The following is a 24,842-nucleotide window of genomic DNA, read 5'->3' on the forward strand; positions in this document are numbered from 1 at the left end:
AAAAGTATTATTGCGGTTAGCAGAAAACCTGTAACGCTCACCAACTTGTGTTGACCCTTGAAACTACATGTATTCTCAGGAAATCTTTAAACAAACATTCAAAACGGATTGGATTACAGGTGACCTAGTTTACTTGTTGTTGTATTATATGTCTATCAGATAAGGCAATTCATGTATTATTATTATTTGTAAAAACATTGTATTCAAACATCAAGATGGAATGTAAATGTTATTTTGTTTATTGTTGTACTTGTGCTATATATTCAGTTTACCTATGATCCATGAACTTAGCCGCACATCTCGGCGTGTTCCGTCACCTGGGCCGGAGGCGTGACATGTTCAAATGTTGTATGTTCAATTAGAGAAAACATAGATCTTCAATTAAGGTTGCATGCACACATAAGTTTTGTTTGTTATGCTCAAAACCCATTAATATGATTTTGGATTTTGTACTCTGATATTATTTCACTATGATACACACTTGGTTGTTTTGACATGATTATTGGATGTTTTGGAATGAATTAAAAATGAAAATTTTTATCTGAAATTTTTGAGATGTTACATGATTAAACTTGTTAAGTAGATTTGTCATGTCAAAGTCTAACCCCTCAGTAATTAAACGATTGTTAGAAGAAGATATAGACTCATGATCAAGGTAAGGTATTCGTTCAAAAAAAAAATTATGCTTGAATTGCTATGGAGTGAAACATTTTCAATCTCATAAAGCGTAAAACTCTTAACTTAATCCTCAATAAACGATAAACATGCACAAATTAGAAGTTAATTTTGTAGGAAAAAATATATACAAGTCAAACGTAATACAAATAATGAGTTTAATAATTATTTTATAAATATATAAAAAACATTGTATTTTTTATTGAAAATATAATATAGTATGTAAGAAATATATAAGTAAAACATCTATGCAAATAGTGTTTTCTGAGTTTCTCTTCTGTTTAGCATCGTTACATAATGGACTTTTGATATTAAAATTGAAAGTAATTAGAAACTTATATGATGATATCGACATGATATATTTGGGTTGAAATTTTCATTGTCACCTACAATTGCAATATAAATAAAATTTTTATAATATGTTTTAAATTAAAATAATAAATGCCAATAAAATTAAATTGATTTTTATTTAAAAAATTATCAATTGATTTGGTAGACATAACATTAGATTTTCTTTTATTCATAAATAATTTTCTTTGTTTTTGTCTATCTTATAGTCGGTAGAATCCATCTTGTGCCTGTAAAACAATATTAATTATTATAATAAAACTATTATGAAAAAGTGATAATTTTTTACCTATTAGTTTAATATAATAAAATAGAGATATTACAAAGTTATATATATATATATATATATATATATATATATATATATATATATATATATATATATATATATATATATAGGGGTGAGATCGATTGAAAACTTAAAGTTTCCCAAGACCCCAAGAACTAAAAGCGGAGCGTTGGATCAAAATTAATTCATTAATCGTCATCTTACTAATCTCATTTAATGTTCAATTTTTTGTGTTATTGAATATATTAATATAAATGTCTAAAATTTTACATAATAAATCAAATTTTCAGATTTTTTTAAAAATAATATTTTTCGATTTTTTAAAAGTGTAGATTTTTTTAATTTTTTTATAAAAAAACATGAATTTTTGAAAAAAAAATGCAATTTTTTCAAATAACTGCAATTTTAAAAAAACTGTATTTTTTTTTCAAAAAAACTACAATTTTTTTTAAAAAAAAATAGAATATATGAAAAAACACTCTTGCTTTTTAACAATAAAAATCAAAGTTTTAGGTGCATATATACATATTTTTTCAAATGCATATTTCTTATACTATAATATTCGTAAGTAAATCATAAAAAATCTCATTTTTATTAATAGTACAAGTATTTCATTCGATACAAACATAATAGTACAAGTATTTCATTCGATACAAACATAATAGTACAAGTGTTTCATTCGATACAATATAAAATATAAAATATAAAAAATGCTACAAATTTCAAACTGTTTTCATGTCTTCGTGTCAATATTTCCTTGTTTTTTTCAATTTATCATTTTTCACATCTTCAATATTCACCAAAATTTCTTTCAAATCTACAAGAAAATTAAAAAAAATGATTGATGCAAAAACACTCACAAAAATACATATGAGATTTTCATGTGATTAACATATGAATCACATGTGATTCACATATGAATCACATTTACATATGACATCATATCTAAATCACATGTAAATAATATGCGATTCACATATGAATCACATGTGATTCACATGTGAATCATATGTGAATCACATGCGATTCAAATGTGAATCATATGCGATTCACATATGAATCACATGTGATTCACATGTGATTCAAATGTGAATCATATGTGACTCATATGTGAATTATATGTGAATCACGTGCAATTGTGATTGACATGTGAATCATATGTAATTCATATGTGACCAACTTGTGATTTTCATGTGAATCACATCTTATTCATATATGAATTACATATGATTTACATGCGAATCACTTATAATTGCTATTTACATGTGAATCACATGTGATTTTAATGTGAATTACATGTGATTCATATGTGAATTACATGTGAATCACGTATAATTGTGATTTACATGTGAATCACATGTTATTCATATATGTGAATTACATGTGAATTACGTGTAATTGTGATTTACATGTGATTCATATGTGAATTACATGTGATTTACATGTGAATGACATGTAATTCATATGTGATTTACATGTGAATCACTACACACTTATAGTCATGTTCAAGTTGTTGTTAAGAAAATGTATATGTAGATTGTGAATTATTGCTTACTGGTAAAAATATTACCACCAACAAGAAGAAGAACAAGTGACACCAATCTACAATACAGAAGGCCCATAGATGTGCCCTCAACACGAACAACCTGATAAAAAAGAATAAACCATTTAAACCAACAAAAATCCAGAATGGAAAAAAAAGATAAAGAGTAAAATTCACCTCAAGCTCATAACACTCTGCTTTCAAAGTCCCATTTGATTCATTGTTATATGAAGATGGAACAATTTGTTGAATTGTTTTTCCCTCTGAGGTCGATCTGTAAATGAAAAACCATTAAAAATCAATAGAGAAAAACATGTAATAAGATGCAATTTGATAATTGATGTGAATTACATGTGATTTACATGTGAATCACGTGTAATTTACATGTGAATCACATGTACTTCATATGTGAATCACATGTGATTTTTTTTTTTGATGGCTTTCATTTGATATACTGATAGAGTAGTTTCTTACATTTGATGATTGATGTGTTTAGTTGCAGCCACCCGCCTTAGTATACCACTAGCTTTGTTGAAGAAAGCCATATTTACTCTAAAATTACAAATAGATTCATTTTAGGATAAAGAAAAATGAAAAAATAAAAGAGCCGAAGTCTTGGGACCAAAATTGTAATTTACTCTAAAATTAAATACTATGAAATCTTAATATAGAATTATAAACTAAAATTTATTTTTGGAAAATAACATGAAATAAGTTTAACTTAAGTCTTGAAATATTTTAAAAATAATTTTTTTAATTAACTGTGTATAAATAAAAGTAATTTATGAATGAAAATCATAATCACATTATGTGGAAGAATGCTCCATTCCATTCCCATGTGACAAACAGACCTGATTTTCCATTCCATTCCATTACCTCTTTAATTACACATATCAAACACAATCTAAAAGTAATTAATTAATCACCATAAAGAAAAGAAAAGAAAAAACACACAGAAGAAGCTCAACAAGGCGTCCGCATACACCTGCCTCAATCACATCTTGAATTTTATCGTTTGTTCCATTAGATAAATAAGAAAATTTAGCCTACACCTGCATAGACCTAAAAAATATGCATATATTCCTGTTATTGAATTTTATCAATTGTTCTCATAAGCAAAGTAAGGTAATTCTGATGGGTTTTAGTCATAAGACATCCTATGTGCTCATACAAACCCTAATGCTTAGATCTAGGTTTCTCTATTGTACATGCAAGTTATCCAAGACTATAAACCCTAATTCTAGCATACAAGTAATCATATTAACATAAGAATGGGTTTAAGTTATTACCTTGATTGTTATATAGCAATAACAATCCCAAATCCATCTTGTATTGACTTTAGAAAGCTTAGAGTCACAATTGTCACTCCTCTAATGGTTCACAAACACCATAAGCAAGAGGATGAAGAGGAGAGAGGATGGAGGCTGCCCAAAAACGTCTACAAACCCTAGAGGAGTCTTGTCCCCGTTTTTGGTCCTTAAGGGGTCTATATATAGTGAGGCTATTAGGGTTATCAAACAAGAAACCCTAATTTGGATGCTTAAGCCCTAAGCAACCCATGGACCCCTTTCTTTAAGGCCTTGGACGATTTCCTTATGGGCTTCCCCAAAGAATTCGTCCACTCCTTAATATAAGGCAATCCATGGCCCAAATTGCAATTATCTTATAATTACAATTCCAGTCCCTTAAGTTTAATTAATCTCTTTTAGTCACAAAACTAATTACTAATTAATTCTTGACTAATATTAATTAAACAATATGATTTCTCCTTTAATATATTATTCTCATAATATATTAATAAATCATATTTAATCCTTTCTCTCTATAATTCATCCTCAAGTTGCTTTGGTGAAGGCAACCCAAAAGGACCATGCACCATCGGGTCAAGTACATACCAAAATAGTTGTGGACTTAGACACTATTCCAACAGTCTCCCACTTGGATAAGTCTAATAACTATTCTACGTATGATTTCAGATCCTGATCTGCAATTGTAGCTTTCCAAAGCCGTTGTCAACTCTGATCCTATCAGATACGTGTGTCCTTAGATAAGGGATCATATATTCCTCCATTCTAGATATTATATGAGACATGATTTCAAATCATTCTCTTTGTACTATATCTCGATTCCTGATTTATGACGACTGACTAATTGGACAAATCAAATTAGCCCTAGCCCGGCCGAGCATTTACGTTTGTCATCACAAAATCATCGAGGGGCCCAAAGATATCGCTTTTATCCTACTTTGGATAAAAGGAACGGATAAACTTTGATTCAATTCTTGATTACACTCACTTACCGAATCACACACAACAATATGTTTTATGACACCAAGTTACTAGTGCGTTTACATATTATCAATGTGCAACCGATTTGCAAGATACAACTCACATATCTCGGTTTCAAGAATATAAGATGTTATCGTCTCACCAATCACTCGTGATACAATTCATGGAGTGATCCAAGTGAGCGTGGGTTTGATCCAATGCTCAAATCATATTCATAAGCACTCATGAATGTTGCAGCAAACATTTTCTTATGTCTAATACTCTTTAGACAATCCACACACCAATTCACGACAATCTTTATTCATACCTACTTCCAACATATGAACGATTATGGCCCGTTCGAATAATTTGACTGTTCTTAACCAATTAAATTATTCAGGAAGTCAAAACATGCAAAGTGAAACACAAGAATAATACTAATCCCATATGGCCTCAACCCTTTGAGCATAAATAAAACACCTTTTATTTATCACCATATCGATTACTCATTATTTGTCGTTTCGTTTAATCAACTTCTTACTTGAATTACAACACTTGTCCCATGCTCCTAGCATGCACACAATGTTTACTTATGGTTCTTACTTTGTGAAATAGATCACATTGAACACATTTCCAATCATACTCATTTCACAACTCCAAATCCTTTTTCATAAGTGAAAGAATATCAAATTCTTGCCACTGCACTAAAGTCACAAAGACTATTGCCAATGAAATTACAAAGTCTTCTATCGGAGATTGTTACAACACAATTCCTTAGATATGATGTCTCTCACTCAAAGTACATTCCTTTGAACATCCTTTTGCATAAAAGTTCCTAATCTAGACATAGATTTTCAATATTCAATTCCCAATATGGACACGTTTCCATATTTTCCATATGACAACTCATTCTTAATAGAATCTTATCTATTCATAATAATGTCAATATGGTCCATCCAATATGGAAACATTTCCATATTTTCCAATACTATACTTCCAACTACTCATAAGCGACCAATCCTCGGCGAACTTTGGATTGTCCTTTGATAGTTGTTTAATTATTTTAGTCAAAACCAATTCTTGTCCTTTTTCCCTCTAAATGCGCTAGACATTTGGAAAATTTTAGAATGGTCAACTATTATAGCATTTGCAAACGATCCAATACCCGAAGCGTATGGGACACGATGCAAAATGTCTTACATAAAGATTTGATACTTCATCAATCTTCTGCCATAATGTTTTATTTGCTATGTTCTCAAAATTCGAATTGTGAAGAGGAATGTCGTAATCATAATCGAAATTTGAAGAACACACTATGTTTCTTTGACTAAGTTATTAACATTCCACAACCTAAGCCTTTAGATTTGAAATGAAGCATAATATTATCTCCCTTAATTATAGCAAAACAACTTTACAACCCTTACGACTTTGCAAGGTATAACTCTTGTTTTCTATAATTAATATTGCCAACTTGCAATACGTGCCTTAATAATCATACAATCATAACATTTATGCTCCCACTATCATGATGATTATTATAAATATAACACTTATGCTCCCACTAACTTTGACATGTATTCAGAACTAGTTTAACTTTCAGAAAAACAATGCTTATTGAATTTCTTAAGTTCATGTTTCTAATACTTAGTGCTTTGATAATCTTTTATCAAGGCTTCTTGAACTTATACACCTTTGCCTTAGATAGTTCATATGTGTGTGTAAACAATTGCCAAACCTCACAATTCAAATTATGGAAAAGGATACCGTAACCATAATCGAATTCGAGAATGTAATTTTACAATCACTATCTTCTTAAAATCTTTCTTAGTGAAAGCATTTCCTCACAATCATTTTCATGAAGGAGGAAATCTTATGACACTTAGATTTAAACGGTGTATTTGTTCCTATCCATGTGAATTTGTCAAAACCAAAGTTTACAACAAATTCAAACTCATATGGATCGAACTTTCTTAATCTCGATTTCTTGTCTTATGGTAGCACAGCTGCCCACCATGTCTTCCAAGTAGTTAAGCAGCTCACCTTTTCTTATCAATGTACTTTCCATTGATCAAGGTCCTTGCCTTTTATGCATTCAAATGAGAACTCATAGGACTCACATGCATAATTAACTCGATTGGATTGGCACAGAAACAAAATAATGTCAACACGATAGGTTGTAAACCTCAACTCATGTGCTAGTGATAACCGATAAGGTTTATTTGATTTGTTCTTGAAACCTTTCAAGACCATTAAGACTCCCACTGACTCCTTGACATAAAAGATTCTCTTGTCAATAAACATTTCTTGACAAACAAATATTCAAGAGTTAGTGACACTTCATAAATTGGTTCGAGTTGGTCTTTGTCTTATCCAAGACATCACAACTTTCCACATTTGATGAATGTTATAAACCTTTTAATACTTATCACTCAATGTCGCAATCTTAACTCTAAGACTTGACTTCTTGATTTAACCATTTCTTCAATTCTTGATTCCTCTTCTTAGACATACAATTGTACTAAGACTCACTTAGAGGATTAATTGAGATATGGTTCTTAATCATTAAGACCTATCATAAAGCATAAAAGCTACTCTCCCTTCTTCTTAGAATAGAGAAACTTTTATCTTTCTGCTTACTTGATTCTTCTTATTCGTTCTGCTATTGATTTAAACCTTTTCAATCAATTCATAATTACACTTAATCTTGTAAGTATAATCATATTTACTAAACCTTTAGTAAATCATGACGAATATCATTGTTACTCTTATGGTGGACTTGATTAACACGCAACTTTGTGTGCTCGATCTCCTAGTCCTTCACTTGACACTTTGTCAATGAATTAGTCTAATTTCCAAATATGAAATTTCTCATTCATCGTGCAACCAAGTTGCATGATTCCAAGTTTCTGTCCAATTGAAACTTGGGCGATGAGAAACTCTCCCTATTTGGTAAACTCTCGACTTTCCATAAATAACATAATAAGAACCAAATCCATTATTGCTAATAATAGAAACATTCAAACATCAATTTTTTCATATACGCCATTGCAAGGCTAAATAAATAATATAAAATCAAATTTTATTTTATTGCGGAAAAAAATTTGTCCTTACAATGCAATTCATTGAAAAACTATGCTAATACATCTTTCTTAGCAATCTTATTCTAACTCTAAGTAGTAGCTCAAGAATCTAATCTTCGAGAAATGTGATCGAAATCCATTCCTTCACGGTTAGATTCTGCTCACTTCTTCCCTTAAGCTTCCTTTCTTTTCTTCGATCCTACAAAACATCAATTGCAATCTTATCACATTATGTATTAGGAATCTAGAATAGAAGCCTAAAAGAGTTAGTTAATGGATTTTACCTATTTTAGAGCCATACGTTTCGACTCTCCTATCTCTTAGATCTCTTAGGTAAATGGGGCAGCTTCGTCTCCAATGCCCTTTCTCTTGGCAAAAAAATCAGATTGACTCTTTTGGAACAGGACATGGAACTACTTCAGACATTGCTTTTTCTCTTATGATCAAACCTTTTTGATCATAGCAAGTCTTTCGTTTCCATTGTCTATATCCATAGAGGTCTTGAAGGCAGATTCACCAATCAACTTTGCTTTTCCATTGCGCCAAAACATTTCTGATTCAGCAGCAATAAGCATATATGTGAGATTTATAAGGGTCACATCGCGGTTCATCATATAGTACTCTCTTACGAACTCACTATATGATTTAGGAAGTGACTGAAGAACCCAACCAACAGCTATTTCCTCACAGACAACGGATCCCAACATTCTTAACCTATCAATGTGTGACTTCATCCCTAGGACATGTGCACACACCGACTTTCCTTCTTTATGTTTACTTGCCAAAAGAGCTTGAGTGATCTTGAACTTTTCAAGCCTTCGAAGGGAGAATAATCGGAGGAGGAGGAGGAGGAAGTGAAGCATGATCTCTTGTTCCTCGATCGAATCGTGGAATATCATCTTCATGTGGAATGCTTGTTCCACGGGATTTGGGAAGACCATAGTTGTCGAACTTTGACATCTACAAAACGGGAGAAAACGAATTCAAGTTAGTTGATAGATTGAGTCCTTAGTAAATCACCAAAATGAGATACTAAGGCTAGGACCCAACACAATATTCTACAACTCGGGAGAGGGATGTCGTAACCCAAATTGCAGAACATTTGAAGGTAAGTGAATGACGATTCACTAATTTCCACCATGAAAAACGAAAAAGAAATTTAAGTTTTAAATCTATGAAAACTCCTAGATCCTATGAGATTCATTGAACATTTCAATGGCATGTTTAAATCTCGATATGCCCCTCTTGTTTGTGACTGGGATGCCGAGGATCACAAAGCGGGTGTGAATAACCATGCAAACTACATGGTGCCCTCACATGTTACAGTCACCTATTCGATGTGCCGATAAACCACACACGCTCTACCGAACTATGACAAACATTGAGTCACCCTTTTCTACCTTTGCTTAGAACCATTTAGTGTGCCAATAAACCACACACGCTCCACTAACGTCTTCGCAAGGGCACAAAGTGTAATTTCATGGAATTGCATCAATTCACTTTTGCCTAAGTAACTAAGATTGGGAATTTGTAAAAAAAAATTAGTTACTTTAGTAATTCATTATACTTATAATGGAAGGTTTCGTCCTATCATACCCGTTCGGCTAACGACCTTCCACTAGTCAAGAGTGCGGTGGGTAAGAGTGGATACCCATTCAATCGCCATTTTATAGGCAATTTCCTTAAACACCCCTTATAGACCAGCTTCGTGAATGAGGCCTACTAACGGTAAGACTGACTTTTACTCATATATATATATATATATATATATATATATATATATATATATATATATATATATATATATATATATATATATAATGTTAGACTTTTAATGTTATACATAGTATAGGGTGTATTTTACAACTTTTAAAATACTAGGTGGTCAAATTTAATAATCATACTTTTAATTTAATTAAATTGTAAACCAAAACTTTTATGGATTTATTAAACCTCTTTTAATTATACACCTTAATTAATTAATAAAACCATAAGGGTGTGATTTGAACTTTTTCAAAACAATACTAGGGTTTTAGAATTAACATTCCTAATTAAACTTTTAATCAACTTTTAAATTCCAAAACTTGAGGGCAAGTTTTGAAACACTTCGAAACATTAGGGTTTAGAATTTAAATATACATCAAAATTAAACAATTAATCAAAATTTAAATTCCAAAACTTGAGGGCAAGTTTTGAAACCTTTTTCAAAACATTAGGGTTTTAACTATTTAAATTTCAAAACAACAAAACTTTTGGGGTCAAATTTAAACTATAAAACCTAAAGGGGAAAATATGAAACATTTCATAACATAAAGATCAAATAACAAATAATCTAAATTAACATTTAATCATATAATTATCCATATTTGATTTATTTAATGATTTCTTGCGAAACAATTTACCAATTTAATCAAAATAGTTAATCAATTATCACATAAGGAAATAAATATTTTATTAATTGATAAATATCTTCAATTAGATCAAGAATATAGTCATATATATCATAAAATCGGATTTATATTGATCTAATATGATAAAGGCAGGTATCTAAAAGATAAACAACAAGAAATCCCGAAAATAGCTCCATCTGACGCTCGAACTCGTCGAGTACCCCCATGGACTCGCCGAGTAGGGGGCAACTCGTCGAGTCCACAGTGGGACTCGCCGAGTCCATCATGCAGAACCACAAAAATCAAATTTTTTTAACATACAAGGCATCAATACAATAGAAACCAATCAAGGCTCTGATACCACTGATATGTTTTAGTCATAAGACATCCTATGTGCTCATACAAACCCTAATGCTTGGATCTAGGTTTCTCTATTGTACATGCAAGTTATCCAAGAGTATAAACCCTAATTCTAGCATACAAGTAATCATATTAACATAAGAATGGGTTTAAGTTATTACCTTGATTGTTATATAGCAATAACAATCCCAAATCCTTCTTGTATTGACTTTAGAAAGCTTAGAGTCACAATTGTCACTCCTCTAATGGTTCACAAACACCATAAGCAAGAGGATGAAGAGGAGAGATGATGGAGGCTGCCCAAAAACATCTACAAACCCTAGAGGAGTCTTGTCCCCGTTTTTGGTCCTTAAGGGGTCTATATATAGTGAGGCTATTAGGGTTATCAAACAAAGAAACCCTAATTTGGATGCTTAAGCCCTAAGCAACCCATGGACCCCTTTCTTTAAGGCCTTGGACGATTTCCTTATGGGCTTCCCCGTAGAATTCGTCCACTCCTTAATATAAGGCAATCCATGGCCCAAATTGCAATTATCTTATAATTACAATTCCAGTCCCTTAAGTTTAATTAATCTCTTTTAGTCACAAAACTAATTACTAATTAATTCTTGACTAATATTAATTAAACAATATGATTTCTCCTTTAATATATTATTCTCATAATATATTAATAAATCATATTTAATCCTTTCTCTCCATAATTCATCCTATCAAGTTGCTTTGGTGAAGGCAACCCAAAAGGACCATGCACCATCGGGTCAAGTACATACCAAAATAGTTGTGGACTTAGACACTAATCCAACAAATTCATCTTAGAAAATATAAAATGATGGAAGTAAATGTCCTGTTTTTTTTACATTGGGGGCATTATTGGAAATGTGCGGGCTTTAAAGGAAGAGCTTGCATCTGCAGAACGAAGTGCAGAAGCAGCGCATGCTGCACACAATGTTACCAAGATGGTCTTATTCACATGTCTTTTACTTTTTTCTTTCATACTCTTTTTATTTTTCTTTATTTTTTTAAATAAAGTGATGATGATTTGTATAATTAATTAATATTTAATAGGCTACAATGGAAAGGGAAGTAGAACTGGAACACCGAGCTCTTGATGCATCCACAGCCTTAGCCAAGATCCTGGTATTCTCAAGATGTATTTTTCTTTTGTGTCATACCTTATATTAGTTAAACCCTTTTAAATGTGGAATATATAAAAATTGATTTATAAAAAAGATGATTAATGTGTAATAGTTTTGAATTGTGCTCTGTGTGTATTAGAGAACAGCTGATGTGAGGACTACAAAAGCAGTGGAGCTTGAGCAGAAGGTGGCACTACTTGTTCTTATAATTTTATTAAGAACAAGTACGAGATCATTCAAAATAATACTTGAAACTTAGAGTAAATTAGGGTATTATGATGTACCTTCTTAGAAATTTAGATTCAGTTTCAACATAGCAGTCGATCATCTGTTGATTAGTGGTGCCTTCACCGTCGGGCTTATCCATCACGATTATATGCTCGTAATCACATCCGGGGAACAGCGGCGCCATCTCCGCCTGTGGTCGATCACTAAAGCTCAAACCAATCCACATATACCTATTTAAAAACCAACGCTTATCTCAGGACAAAATTGAACTAAAAAAATGACTCCATTGCCAAATCAAACACCAATTGGACCATAATCAAACTCACCTGTGATCAACGAGATAAAGTCGCTCATCATCGAGGTCGGACAGACTCTGGATTGAACGGATGGTGTTGTTGCTTCTGAACATTGAGTCGTTCTCGACTCAGAGACCGGAGCGATCATACCTCAATCAACGACAATAACAAAGACGTTATCGCCGACGCTGACGTGATTAAACTTCTGAATTACGTCTTCAAGACTGGAAGACCAGAGGTGAAGGAGAATCGGGAGGCCCGGAGCGATCGGACCTCTGGCTGATTTATTAGGGCACGGAACTTCGAGTGGGACGAATGACACAACCACCGTGTTGTTCAATCTATCAATCATCGGGGGATCTTCAATGAAGGCGGTGGTTGTTGATAGAGGTAGGGTGGTTGTTGGAGGGAGGAGGAAGGCGGTAGACGAAGAGTGAGGATGTTGGTGAAGAACACGATACATTGAGAAAGAGAGAAAGAGAGTATTAGATCTGAGTGTTTAGGGACGTGATAATCTAACACATGATCTACCCTTGTGATATTTGTTAAAAACTCATATACACCATTCAGATTTTTCTTAATTACCATATTGCCATTAAAAATCTTAGCCCTTAAAAGTTTTGATCTAATGGTCCACTTTTAGTTTTCGGGTTCTCGGGAATATATGAGTTCTCAAATGATCATTCCTCTCTCTCTCTCTCTCTCTCTCTATATATATATATATATATATATATATATATATATATATATATATATATATATATATATATATATATATGCAAATGTTTAATTTGCATGACTATGGACTTTATGCTAATTCACGTTTTTATTCTTTTCGCTTTTTTAATTGTATTACTTATAGATTAAATATAGATATTAGTTATATGTCATAACATAAAAATAAAAATAAAAAGATAAAAAAAATTAAAAAGGAATAACGATTAGTTTAGAAAGTATTAATCTAATCGTACTTTAATTTTAGCATAATTATATCAATCATTGTAAGTAGAATGTAAACTCTTATAAATAGCAACTTACATTTAGCAAAATAAAGAAAGAATGAATAAATTTATAGTTGTCGTTGATATTGTCTTAATGAATAGGGAGGTGATATTGGCACTGACAGTTTTTAATCCTTCCACTGAAAAAAATATTGATTGACAATTATGCCCCTCTTTACTAAAGAGAGAGAAATACCAATTTATGTTTTAAAAAACGCATGATCTTCGGCTGTTACTTTCCACCATAAAATACGATGTGGGTAATCTTATCTATAAAAGTCAATTCACTGACCTCAATAGATACATAAATTCCTCATGGGTAATATATTTACCTGCCTCTTGAAAGCACTAAAGATAGAGTAAAAAACATAGGTGAGCCTCTAATGGGAGATCGAAACTCATCGAAAACTTACTTTACACGTGACAATAAGTTTAAAATGTTGAAGAATGAAAGCGTGATATTTTAATACAAATCATATCCGTATCAACTGACGTATTCAAGACTTTAAGAAAAAGAATCAACTAAAATATATCAGGTTAACTTGACAATTGATAATCTTCCTACAATTCAGTACACTAAAAAACATGGATATAGTCTATGATGAATTGGGTATCCCATCGGAATCAAAGTTAAAGAGGTTTAATATGTCTTCAATCATTTGAATTTTAGAGTTTTAGCTCATGAACAGTGAACAAAACAACGTGTCGGCATCATTGGGAATGGTGATGGTGCCGAATAATCACACATAGTAACAAAACCAACAACGAAGGCTACATGGTGGTGGGTTTTGAAGTTCAAACCAGCATGAATCATGATGTTAGTTTGTTATAAGATATTAAAACTTCTAGAATATACTCAAAATCCATCAAATGTGATCATGCTTATGTCACCACTGTTGTGACAAAAGGTAGTTTACTTATGAGGTCTCCTTTGCTTTGAGTGATATAAAGTGGCCTTCGAGATGGGATGCTTCTTTGAAAACAGAAGGTGCAAAGGTTCATTTGTAATCGATTCTTTATATAATGACGCCTGGAAACTCCAAAAGACTATGCTTCTTCCTCAGTTGGCACTGCTTCGGCCAATTCTTCTTCAGCAAACACCATGGGTACAAATGGTAGCCAAAAATTAACGGTGGCCATGGCTTGCAGCAGATTCATTTCAGCGAATCAAGTACCTTCATTAGAAGCTTTAATCAACGGAGCAATGGTGAGTGATTTTCTTTTCTTAAGCTGTGAACGCACCTTGAAGCGGTGGACACCAGCATCAGAAATCAGAAGAACAATGGTTGCATGTTGGGATTTACGCTCATGATGGGAATACAAATATGTTTTCAAACATATAATTTACTTTAGTCAATAATTATTTATAGTAGCAATTATTATCCAGGTTTGCGTTTTATGAAACAAAAATGGGGTTACTTTATTTAAAGTAGACGGGGGCATAATTGTCAATTACAGATTTTTTCAGTGGATGCATCAAAGATAGCTGTGGCAATATCAGCGCCCTAATGAATATAATGATGTAGCAATTAAATAAAAATGGAAAGAGAAATTAAATATCTTTCTATTTTTTGTTCTTATATATCCTCATACCCAATGAAATTGTGATATGTGTATCATTTTATGCTAATTTAATGAGATTTAATGATATTTTAGGATACTAATATGACATATGTCCTCCTATCCAATGATATTTGGTAAAAAACTAAAAATAATGTTTATTTATTAGGATAGATATAATGCAATTTTTATCATAGACAACTTTTCATATAGAGGACATACTCCATTATTTTGTATATACACGTCCTTAATGAAAGCATGGAGATTTCATATTTCGACAATACAACACTACTAGTCATTTGTAGAGTTAAGTGTTGTTTGTTTTTTTGTAAAAACCTCTTCAGACCTCTTATTGTTCCGCGGCGCAACACACTCGCAACACTTTTAATCTCATAATTGTTTGTTTTTTAGAAGTTTTCAGAATTAAAAACCTATGTACGTATTCTGTTTGAGGCAACATTTGTATTGCCTCTTCTAACATCTTATTCTTTTTTTTTTCTTGCTGAAGTCTTGATTTTTTGAAAGAGCCAAAACTGAAGTCTTGATTATATGTTTTTGAAATCTTATTTTATATTTTTTTTCGTATTTTTTGTTTATTCTTGTTGAATTTTTTTTGTTTTTTTATATGAAATAATGATATTTTTTTGATGAAATATCATTATTTTTTTCTAAAATATCTTATTTTTTTGTTGAAATATAATTATTTTTTGCTGAAATATCATAAATTTTTGCTGAAATGCCATACATTATTAAATTTTCGGTATTAAAAAACTATTTTTGGTTTATAAAATTAATTTATTTTAATTTTTAATATCTGCAGCAGCATGCAGATGTTAAAAAAAACAAACACGCTTCTTATTATAGTCAGCAGCCGTTTGGTCCACATCTTATACTGCAGAGGGTTATAGAGGTGGTTCGCAGACTTCATGAATTTTTGCTTCAAAAAAACAAACAACACCTTAGATTTGATTGTTTATAAACAATCTTTAGTTTTTATATGGTCTTATTTATCTCGTTAGACTTCCTAGTCTAAAATACTTGACACATACTTGACGCTTAAGAAGTTCATCATTCATTTTTAGACATTGAAAATAGTTATATATTTACGGTTTGAATTTATTTCTTTGGTTTCGATTGTATAATCATTGTAAGATTTTCTAACATTTGTCGGAAATTTACATATTTTAAATTATTTGTGAGTTTATCTTGTTATGTGAAAAATATTTTATTTCACAAGTTTCTCACAAATGCAAATAGATTTGAATATCGATTTGAATATCGAAAGAGAAAATTTGTCAAATAAACAAATATGAGGGGGGGGGGGGGATTGAAGAATTTAACCATGAAATTCTGAGTTTTGGAGAATGATCACGAGATCTGCAGAGAGGGCTCTGCGGATCCATTTAACCCTCTGTGGATCCATTTAACCCTCTACGGATCCCTATTATTCACCGAGTATCGTTCTAATTATGGGTAAAATCTTAAAATGGCAAAAAAAAACCCATACCTAATACCCTAACTGCGGAAATGAGCTGCGGAACGAGGAAGGAGGTGAATCTAAACATGTTGAATCAATCGTTCTGATGGTGCGTCCATCGCGGATTGTGGAACAACTACACTCGGATGTCTTATTGGATGGCTATGGAACACATGTAAGTTTTTTTCCTCATTTTGAAATTGTAAGAAACCACAATGGCCAATAGAAGTGTGATATCTGATTTAAAAATGTGTTATTGAAATAATTATATGTTTGTTAGTGTGTATGATAGTTTAATTGATAAGTAAATCCCGATTTTTTGCCATGTAAGTCTGTTTTCCCCCGAAAAACAGTTCCCCAGAGGTGTATGGCTGAAGAATAGATCCCCAGAGGAGCCTTCTACGGATCCACATTCATCTCAACGGAAATCTTCGATTTTTTTTTTTTTGAGTTTATACGCAAAATTCGGTATTATTATTATTATTTTTTTCGATTTTGAGTTAAATACTCCATTTAAATGTGAAATAGTTATAGAATTTATAAGCAAATATGTGTTATCATTAGGAAGAAGGGCATTTCAGTCTTATTTTTTTTAATTTTTCCATATATGTGTTATCTTTTGTAGCATAGTATGCGTGGATGACCTGCAAAATTAAGTTTTAAAGGGGTGGCCGGTGGGGATTGTGTTGAGGAAGTTCATTCTAAAACTAAATAGTAGGTGACTTGAACACACCACCCTTATTTCTAACCATTTGTAATAACATTTGATGGTCAAGGTTAAGAGGAAGATTTAAACCATAGTTTTTCACATTATTTCTAACATAAACCTCATTTCCATTAACTGACTACCAGAACCCTCCCGTACACAGAATAATAAAACTCATTTTTACAAAACACTCTCCACAAAGACAACGAAAAAACGAATTGTAACACTCAGATTCAAGTATGTTATCTTTAGTCCTTGGATCATTATGTATTTTGCAAAAGAGGTCCTTCGTACGTTGGGCATACATATATGTACACTTAGCATACATCGGTGGAGGGATCACGAACTTCAACCATGTACGCGGAGCGTACGAAGAGGTACGCGGGGCGTACGTGACCAAAAGTAAAACCCTAATTTTTTGGCCATGAGCCCTATTTAAGCTCATTTACGACCTTTGGACCTTCTCCATTATCAGCCTCCACACCTCTAAACATTCCTAAAACCCTAATTTGCTTTGGAGTGTGATCTTTGAGCTTGAAAGTGACCATGTGGCCCTTTTTGGTGTGTTTGTAAGAAGAAGAACTTGGTGTGCAAGGCTTGAACGTGGTTGAGCTTCAAGATCCTATGTATACATCATATTAGGAGGCGTTTGGAGGTAAAAAGCTCCTACCTTGTTAATCCTTTTAATACTTAGAGTTAGGGTTGTTCATAAGCTCATTTTTTGTCCATGGATTCTCTTTTGTGAGTTTGAGCAACTCCAAAAACTTGTAATGCTAGATCTTAGTCCCTTTGGTGTGTTAGAGGCATAAAAATGATATCTTGAAGGTTGTTATGGCACCATGCATGAGTATAGGTCTTTAAAGTAAGTCTTAATGGACAAATTGAGATGTTGGGCTCCCATAAGGCATGCAAAGGCCAACTTTATACCCGAAGCCCCTTAAATGACCAAAATATGGAAGTTAACGAAGTGGCTGCATGGATTAAGAACTTAATGGCTAAATGTGATTAACAACTTGGTACGTTGGGCGTACTAAGATGTACGTTGCGCGTACTGCCTGAAGACCGAGTATGCTAAGTGTACTAATCATTACGTCGCGCGTACGCCTAGTGGGATGTTGGACAAGTATTGGGCTTTTGGGACTTTTGGGCCTTAACTAGTTATGGGCCTTGGCCTGTTAAGGATACATGGGCCCTGTTTTCTATTGTGGGCCTTGCATGTCATGGTTTGGGATTTTTGGGCCATGGAGCCCGTTATTGTGGATGGGCCGAATATGTATAGGCCCATTATGGAATGGGCGAAATGGGGCATATTTAAGGAATAGGACTTAGGGTTTTGGCCCATGTCTTGAGTTTGTGACCTAATTCTAATTAGGGTAATTTGTGTATATTTAGTGTGAGATTGTCGGATCGGTAGTCGAGCAGTCAGTATTTACCAGCAGACCAAGGTGAGTCTTCTTATTATATCAATGGGTCGAAGGCACCAATGCCAACACATTACTTGACAAGCGAAATGATATGTGTATATGTGTTTGCTTGTCTGAAAGACCTCGGGGGTAGCCCGTGGCACTTGTATGAAAGACCTTGGGGGCAACCCAGGACACTTGTATAGAAGACCATAAGGGTAGCCCATGGCATGAAAGACCTTGAGGGTAGCCCATGACACTTGGATATTAGACCATGGGGGTAGCCCATGGCAATTGTATGTATGTTATGTGGTATTGTGGGAAACTCGCTAAGCTTTTGCTTACAATTTGTATTGTGGTTTCAGGTACTTAGAGTACTAAAGGGAAAGGCCCGACTTGATGACGCAACATTCACTCCCCACTGTTTTCCGCACTCACTAAGATTGTTACTCTGATAGTTAAACATGTTTATTGTTTAATGGATTTTGGAAGCAATTCATGAATGTAATTTCCTTTTTGAAAATGAAAAAAATATATATATATTGGGATTTTGGGCTGTTACACGACTTCTAGTGATTAAGGCATTCATAAAAATGAAAAAAAAATGTTTCTGGTCACTAAAGTCATAAAAACGATAATTACTTGAAAAAACATATAAAAACGTCAGTTAATGCTTAAACACGACCACAACTACCATTTCCGCAGAGAAATCAACATTTTCGCGGAGTGTAGCACTGTGGATCCGTCGGAAAGGAGCAACTACCATTTCCTCAAAGAATTTACACTTCCGGAGAGGAGCAAGGACTTCCGCAGAGCCACCTTTACAGAACCATGATATCCACATGATTTTTTGTCTTTTAGTCATGTCACCTAATTTCTTCGTTACTATTCCCCTTTCCGCAGAGGGTTAAAGGGATCCGCAGCCCCTTCTACGGATCTCATGATATTCTCCAAAAGTCGGATTTTCATGGTTAAATTCTTCAATATCATGGTTATTTGATGAATTTTCACATATTGAAATAGTAGGCTCATTTCTCATAAGGACTGAAATGTAAATTCTCGAAGTTCAAAGCAAAACATCATTTCCCCTGGTATTTACATTTTCTGATTTGGTTTTGTTTATCACAGGGAAAAGCAACGGGAGCTCTATTTGCCGCCATGGAAATGGTGGAAGAAGGACAAAAACAGCCTCAAATTTCCGGAGAACGGATAAAGCTTGAAGAAATCGTTGAAGAGGAGGGAGAAGATCGAATCAGTGCGTTGCAAGATTGCTTACTTCTTGAAATCCTATCTCTTTTACCCTCCACCAAAGACGCAATTAGAACAGGTACACTCTCCAAGCGATGGAAACATCTGTGGATGTCGACACCTACTCTCATTTTCAAGCTTTCAGATGATCGCCTAACCCAATATCGCCAAATCCCCACCTCAAGATCCAATTTCGTTTCATTCGTTGACAAAACCCTAACTCAACGTCGCCAACTAAAGCTCAAGAAATTCGCTGTGCGTATATACTATGACATTGAAATTGAGTCGCAAGTCAAAAATTGGATTCGTTATGCTATGAGCTGCAACGTTGAAGAGCTTACGTTGGATTTATGTGTTATTGGTTTGGAAGCTAAGCTTCAGTTAGATCAAAATATATACATCAGTTCGAATGTGACTCATCTGAGATTATCAGGCTGCGTGTTGAATCCATCTGGGGCGATTAGTTGGAAGAATCTTCGGATTTTGTGTATTAGTAACGAGAAATTAGATGAAGATTTGATCGAAAACATATTATCGGGTAGTCCTGTATTGGAAACTTTGGTAATGAATGGTTGCTATGGTTATAGTCGGCTTGATGTCACTTCAAAGAGCGTTAAGAAGTTGGTGTTCTCTGGATACTTTGATCCTGAAGATGGATCTGATTATGCTTTGGATATTATTGAAATCAATGCTCCTGATATTGTATCACTAACAATCCGAGGTAATCTGTGGTTGTGGAAGGTTTTGTTGGGAAATGTGTCCTCCTTAGTCGAAGCTAACTTAGATTACAATTATAAAAAACTCAGACATTGGGAGACAACGCCTGAAGAAGCAGAAGAAGAGATGCTTAAAGGATTCATGCTAAAATTTCGCCATGTTAAGGAGATTAAAATTGGGGTTTTATGTTCTGAGGTAAATTTTCTTTTGCTTTCACAACTTAAATACTTGCAAATTTCTTATGATCTTTCATTAGTTGTAGTAGTAGTTTATTTGTTATCCTTTGATATACATGCTTCAAGTATCCTTCTGTTGTCTTCTCAATCGTAATATTATTTTATGATTTTAGTTGTCTTCTCACTTGTATTTTTTTATGTTGGTAGGCTCTTTCTCGTTTGAAAGCTAAAGGTTTCATTACTCCATCAAATGCAAAGTGGTCTGGAAGCAATTGTTTTCATTCTGTTTTGTAAAGTAGACAAAACCCTAATTCAGTGTCGCTAATCGAAGCTCAAGCAATTCATATTCGTTACTGATTATGATATTTGATTTGAATGGCAATTCAACAATTGGATTTGTTATGATATAAGTTGTGATGTTGACTTGGGTGGATTATATATAATGTATCTTTTGTAACATTTGATTATCAAGTTGTTTAGCAAGGTTTTAAAGAAGCATTTGAGAGTGCTATATTTGTAAAAAGTTTTTTCATAAAAAGTTTCAAATAAATATTTCTCTAAATCATTTATGATAGATACACCTTTTTCTCTTATTATGTTGATAAATTAAAAAACTACAGTGCTTTAAATTAATAAAAAGTAATTGTGAATTGTAAGTTTTTCTCTCTTCTACAGTCTAAACAATTCGATGAAATTCTATTGGGTTTTTGGGTCTATGGGCCTACTCATAACTACATTCCCCTTCATAAACATTCTTCCGGGCTCATGGGATCTAGACCTATCATCTTATTTTTTCCAGAATAAGAAAAAGGGTAAATTACACTGATCGTGAAGGTCCCAAAATGCATATTCAATCCTTATTTTCAAAAATTAACTCGGACCGTCTCTTGTTTCCTTAAAACATGCACACGTCGTCGTCCCTGATATGTTTTTTTGTTGCGAATGTAGTCCGTGCCACATTTAAAATGATCATAACGCCCTTGGATATTTATTTTTTTAATTAATCTAATATTATTTATTATTATTTATAACTTACAAAAAAGAAATTAAAAAAAAAAACCCCACTCTCTCTCTCATGTTATTGTTACTAATCGGAGATAATAGAGTAGCCCAAAACACACACACCCACATGTGAACATATGTGATATCGAGATAGAATCCAAGTGAGATGGAGATGTAGCACTATACACACACACACACACACATATATATATATATATATATATATATATATATACAGAGAGAGAGAGAGAAAGAGAGAGATGCTTGATTTCGATTTTGATTTTGAGTCTCAGGTCATGTTAGGTTTGATTTTATTTCGATGGATTCGTCTTGGAATTGATTTCGATCAGTTACTTGTTTCGAATTTGAAGATGAAAATATTTTGTGACTTCGATTGCAGTGAGATGTCGTGAACTCGTGCTTTCGATTACTTCTGGGTGTTATTAATGTTGATTGAATCTAGTTGGTATTTTAAGGTTTCAAATATTGAAATTTTGTTTCGATGGTGATGGATATGGTTCATAGAAATAACTAGGGGTGCAAACGAGCCAAGCTACTCGTGAGCTACTCGAGATCGGATCGCTAAAAGCTCGACTCGAAACCGATTTTAAACGAGCCCGAGCCGGGCTCGAGCTTAATATTAAGCTCGTTTATTAAACGAACTCGAGCTCGAGCCTATGTCACTAAGCTCGATTAGGCTCGCGAGCCTAAACGAGCCTTTATATAATATAATTTCTTATTTTTTTTATATATTAAAATATTTATGGATTAGGAATTTAGTGTATTAGTAAACGAGCTTCTTAACGAGCTCGAGTCGAGCTTAAGCTTATTTAGGCAACTCAGACAAAAAACGAGCCGAGCCCGAGCCCGAGTCAAGCTTGTATAATTATTTACGATCTCGAGTCGTGCTCATTACAAAAAGCTCGAATCGAGCCGAGCTTGAGCTCGAGCCTCTTAGAACTTAAACGAGCTCGAGCCGGCTCGAGCTCGGCTCGGCTTGTTTGCACCCCTAGAAATAACTTTCTATGGGAGCAATGGATGGATCAATTTGATTATTAGGATGGTATTGGGTTTCACCAAGAGATAGATAGATTGAAATTGGTGATGTTCTCTGGTGTTCTTAAGGTAGATGGGGAGAACGAAGATACGGGATGGTGGTTTGGTGTCCGATTTTGGTTCACTGATTTGGGGCTTTGGATGGTTGTCAGGAATAGGTGAGAAGATGGAGACGAAAATAGAAGAAAACCGGGGAAAGGAAGGGGAAGGTGTTTGCGGTGATAGGATGTGGTGGCATAAGTGTTGATGCTGATAGGTGGTGGTGCCGAAGGAGCTGGAGGTGACATGTGGTGGTGCTTCGAATCTTGTTGCAGAAGCTGGGGACATGGAAGGGGAGAGGGAGGGGTGAGGATATTTGTTTTATTATTATTATTATTATTATTATTATTATTATATATTTAAACTGATAAAGAAATTATTAAGGGCAAAATAGTCATTTCATGTCAATAGGACTGAAGTGTGTAAGTTTAAAACAAACGAGGGACCGTCCGAATTAATTTAAAAAATAGAGACTAAACATGAGTTTTGGCACCTGCACAAATGACAAATGGTGTAATGTACCCTAAGAAAAGTACAAATAAAATAGACTTATCAGTTATCTAGATTTTTCATGCTCTTTTGGCCCTTCACTTAGATATCCCTGTGGATAACTAGATTTCGTACCACTTTATTTTAAAATAAATAAATATCTCCACAACAAATGTCTAACTAATTGAACTTTTGGTGAGACAAACAAGATATTTACTTGACACACATATAAATGCGTGTGAAATATATCACTTAAAAGAGAAGAACTCAAAATCATAATCTCCCATGCTTATATTGTCAACCTCAAGGTTTCATTAAAATGGTGAGTCATACATACATTCGATTATGATTAATAGGTCAAATGCCAAAAATAATACCTTTCAAGAAGAAGTAAGATTTATATGCGGAAACTATTTTTAATGTTACAGGTACATCATTTAATAGAAAGGTGCATACTCTTTCATATGGGTCGAGATGACTATATGAGGATACTCGCTAAACATGCCAACATCAATCCATCCTCTGCTTCATACAAGAGCCAAAATTTTGCTATTCACTCTCATCTCCTAAAGTCTTCTAGTTGTTAGGGTTTTAGATACAAGCCATTAGAGCTTTTGATTAATTGTTATATTAATTGTTACATTAATCAAAAGGTATGTAACTCTAAACCTTCTTATAGTTTCGATTATATTAAGATTTCTTAGGGTTTCTTGATATTCATAGTTAGTTGCTATCAATAGAGAAAATATAGATCAAAACTAGGTTGCATGTAAACTTAGGGGTTAAGTGTTTTTCCGCCACATGTAATTTTTATAGCCTAGAAAACCCATTAGTGGTATTAGAGCCTTAAGTTTCGATTTGATTGTGCACTAAAATGAATTGATCAAAATTAGGGTTTATGGAAATAAAACCCTAAAAGCTTAAATCTCAACTTAGCTAGGGTCTTCTGAAACCCTAGCCATCATCCCCTTATTTTTCAAAAATTTGATGTAAATCCCTAGAGTTTCTCGTTTCCTTAATTATTATTTTAATATGATTTAAATGAAGAATAATTAAAACTTGATAAACCCTACCCTTTTTTGAAAATTAGAAGATTAAGATATTAAGATTAAATTTGAAATATTTAATTTATTGTTTAATTGGTAAATAATATGATTTAAATTTATTTAATTAAGATAAAAGATTAAATCATTATTTAGTTTAAAATTAATTATTATTAATTGTTTAATTGAAAAATTAATTTTAAACCCTAGTATTTTGAAAAGTTTTAAAATACACCTTATACTATATATGATTAAATGTTTAATATATTATGTATAAGACAAGTCAGTCAATCAATGGTAGGCATCATTCACG

General features: G+C 33.0%; 2 protein-coding genes across 4 annotated transcripts; one reads left to right on the forward strand and one right to left on the reverse strand.

Annotated features, from left to right (window-relative positions):
• Positions 1–11,851: 11,851 nt before the first annotated feature.
• Positions 11,852–13,051, reverse strand: LOC122195152 (multiple organellar RNA editing factor 2, chloroplastic). Its single transcript, XM_042896693.2, has 2 exons — positions 12,643–13,051; positions 11,852–12,546 (listed from the first exon to the last, which is right to left on the reverse strand). Exons 1-2 carry the CDS (start codon positions 12,723–12,725, stop codon positions 12,354–12,356), a joined length of 276 nt encoding a protein of 91 aa, XP_042752627.1. The 5' UTR covers positions 12,726–13,051; the 3' UTR covers positions 11,852–12,353.
• Positions 13,052–19,582: 6,531 nt separating this feature from the next.
• On the forward strand, positions 19,583–21,395 carry LOC111880806 (F-box protein At5g03100). 3 transcript variants are annotated; one of them, XM_023877221.3, is made up of 3 exons: positions 19,583–19,810; positions 19,888–20,919; positions 21,108–21,395. In XM_023877221.3, exons 2-3 carry the CDS (start codon positions 19,918–19,920, stop codon positions 21,192–21,194), a joined length of 1,089 nt encoding a protein of 362 aa, XP_023732989.1. In that variant the 5' UTR covers positions 19,583–19,810; positions 19,888–19,917; the 3' UTR covers positions 21,195–21,395. The 3 variants fall into 3 exon arrangements, with proteins under 3 accessions (XP_023732989.1, XP_023732990.1, XP_052621455.1); XM_023877222.3 differs by having other exon boundaries at positions 19,583–19,781; XM_052765495.1 differs by lacking the exon at positions 19,583–19,810 and having other exon boundaries at positions 19,827–20,919.
• Positions 21,396–24,842: the final 3,447 nt, after the last annotated feature.

The sequence above is a fragment of the Lactuca sativa genome, chromosome 7, assembly GCF_002870075.4.
Source record: "Lactuca sativa cultivar Salinas chromosome 7, Lsat_Salinas_v11, whole genome shotgun sequence".
NCBI lineage: Eukaryota > Viridiplantae > Streptophyta > Magnoliopsida > Asterales > Asteraceae > Lactuca > Lactuca sativa.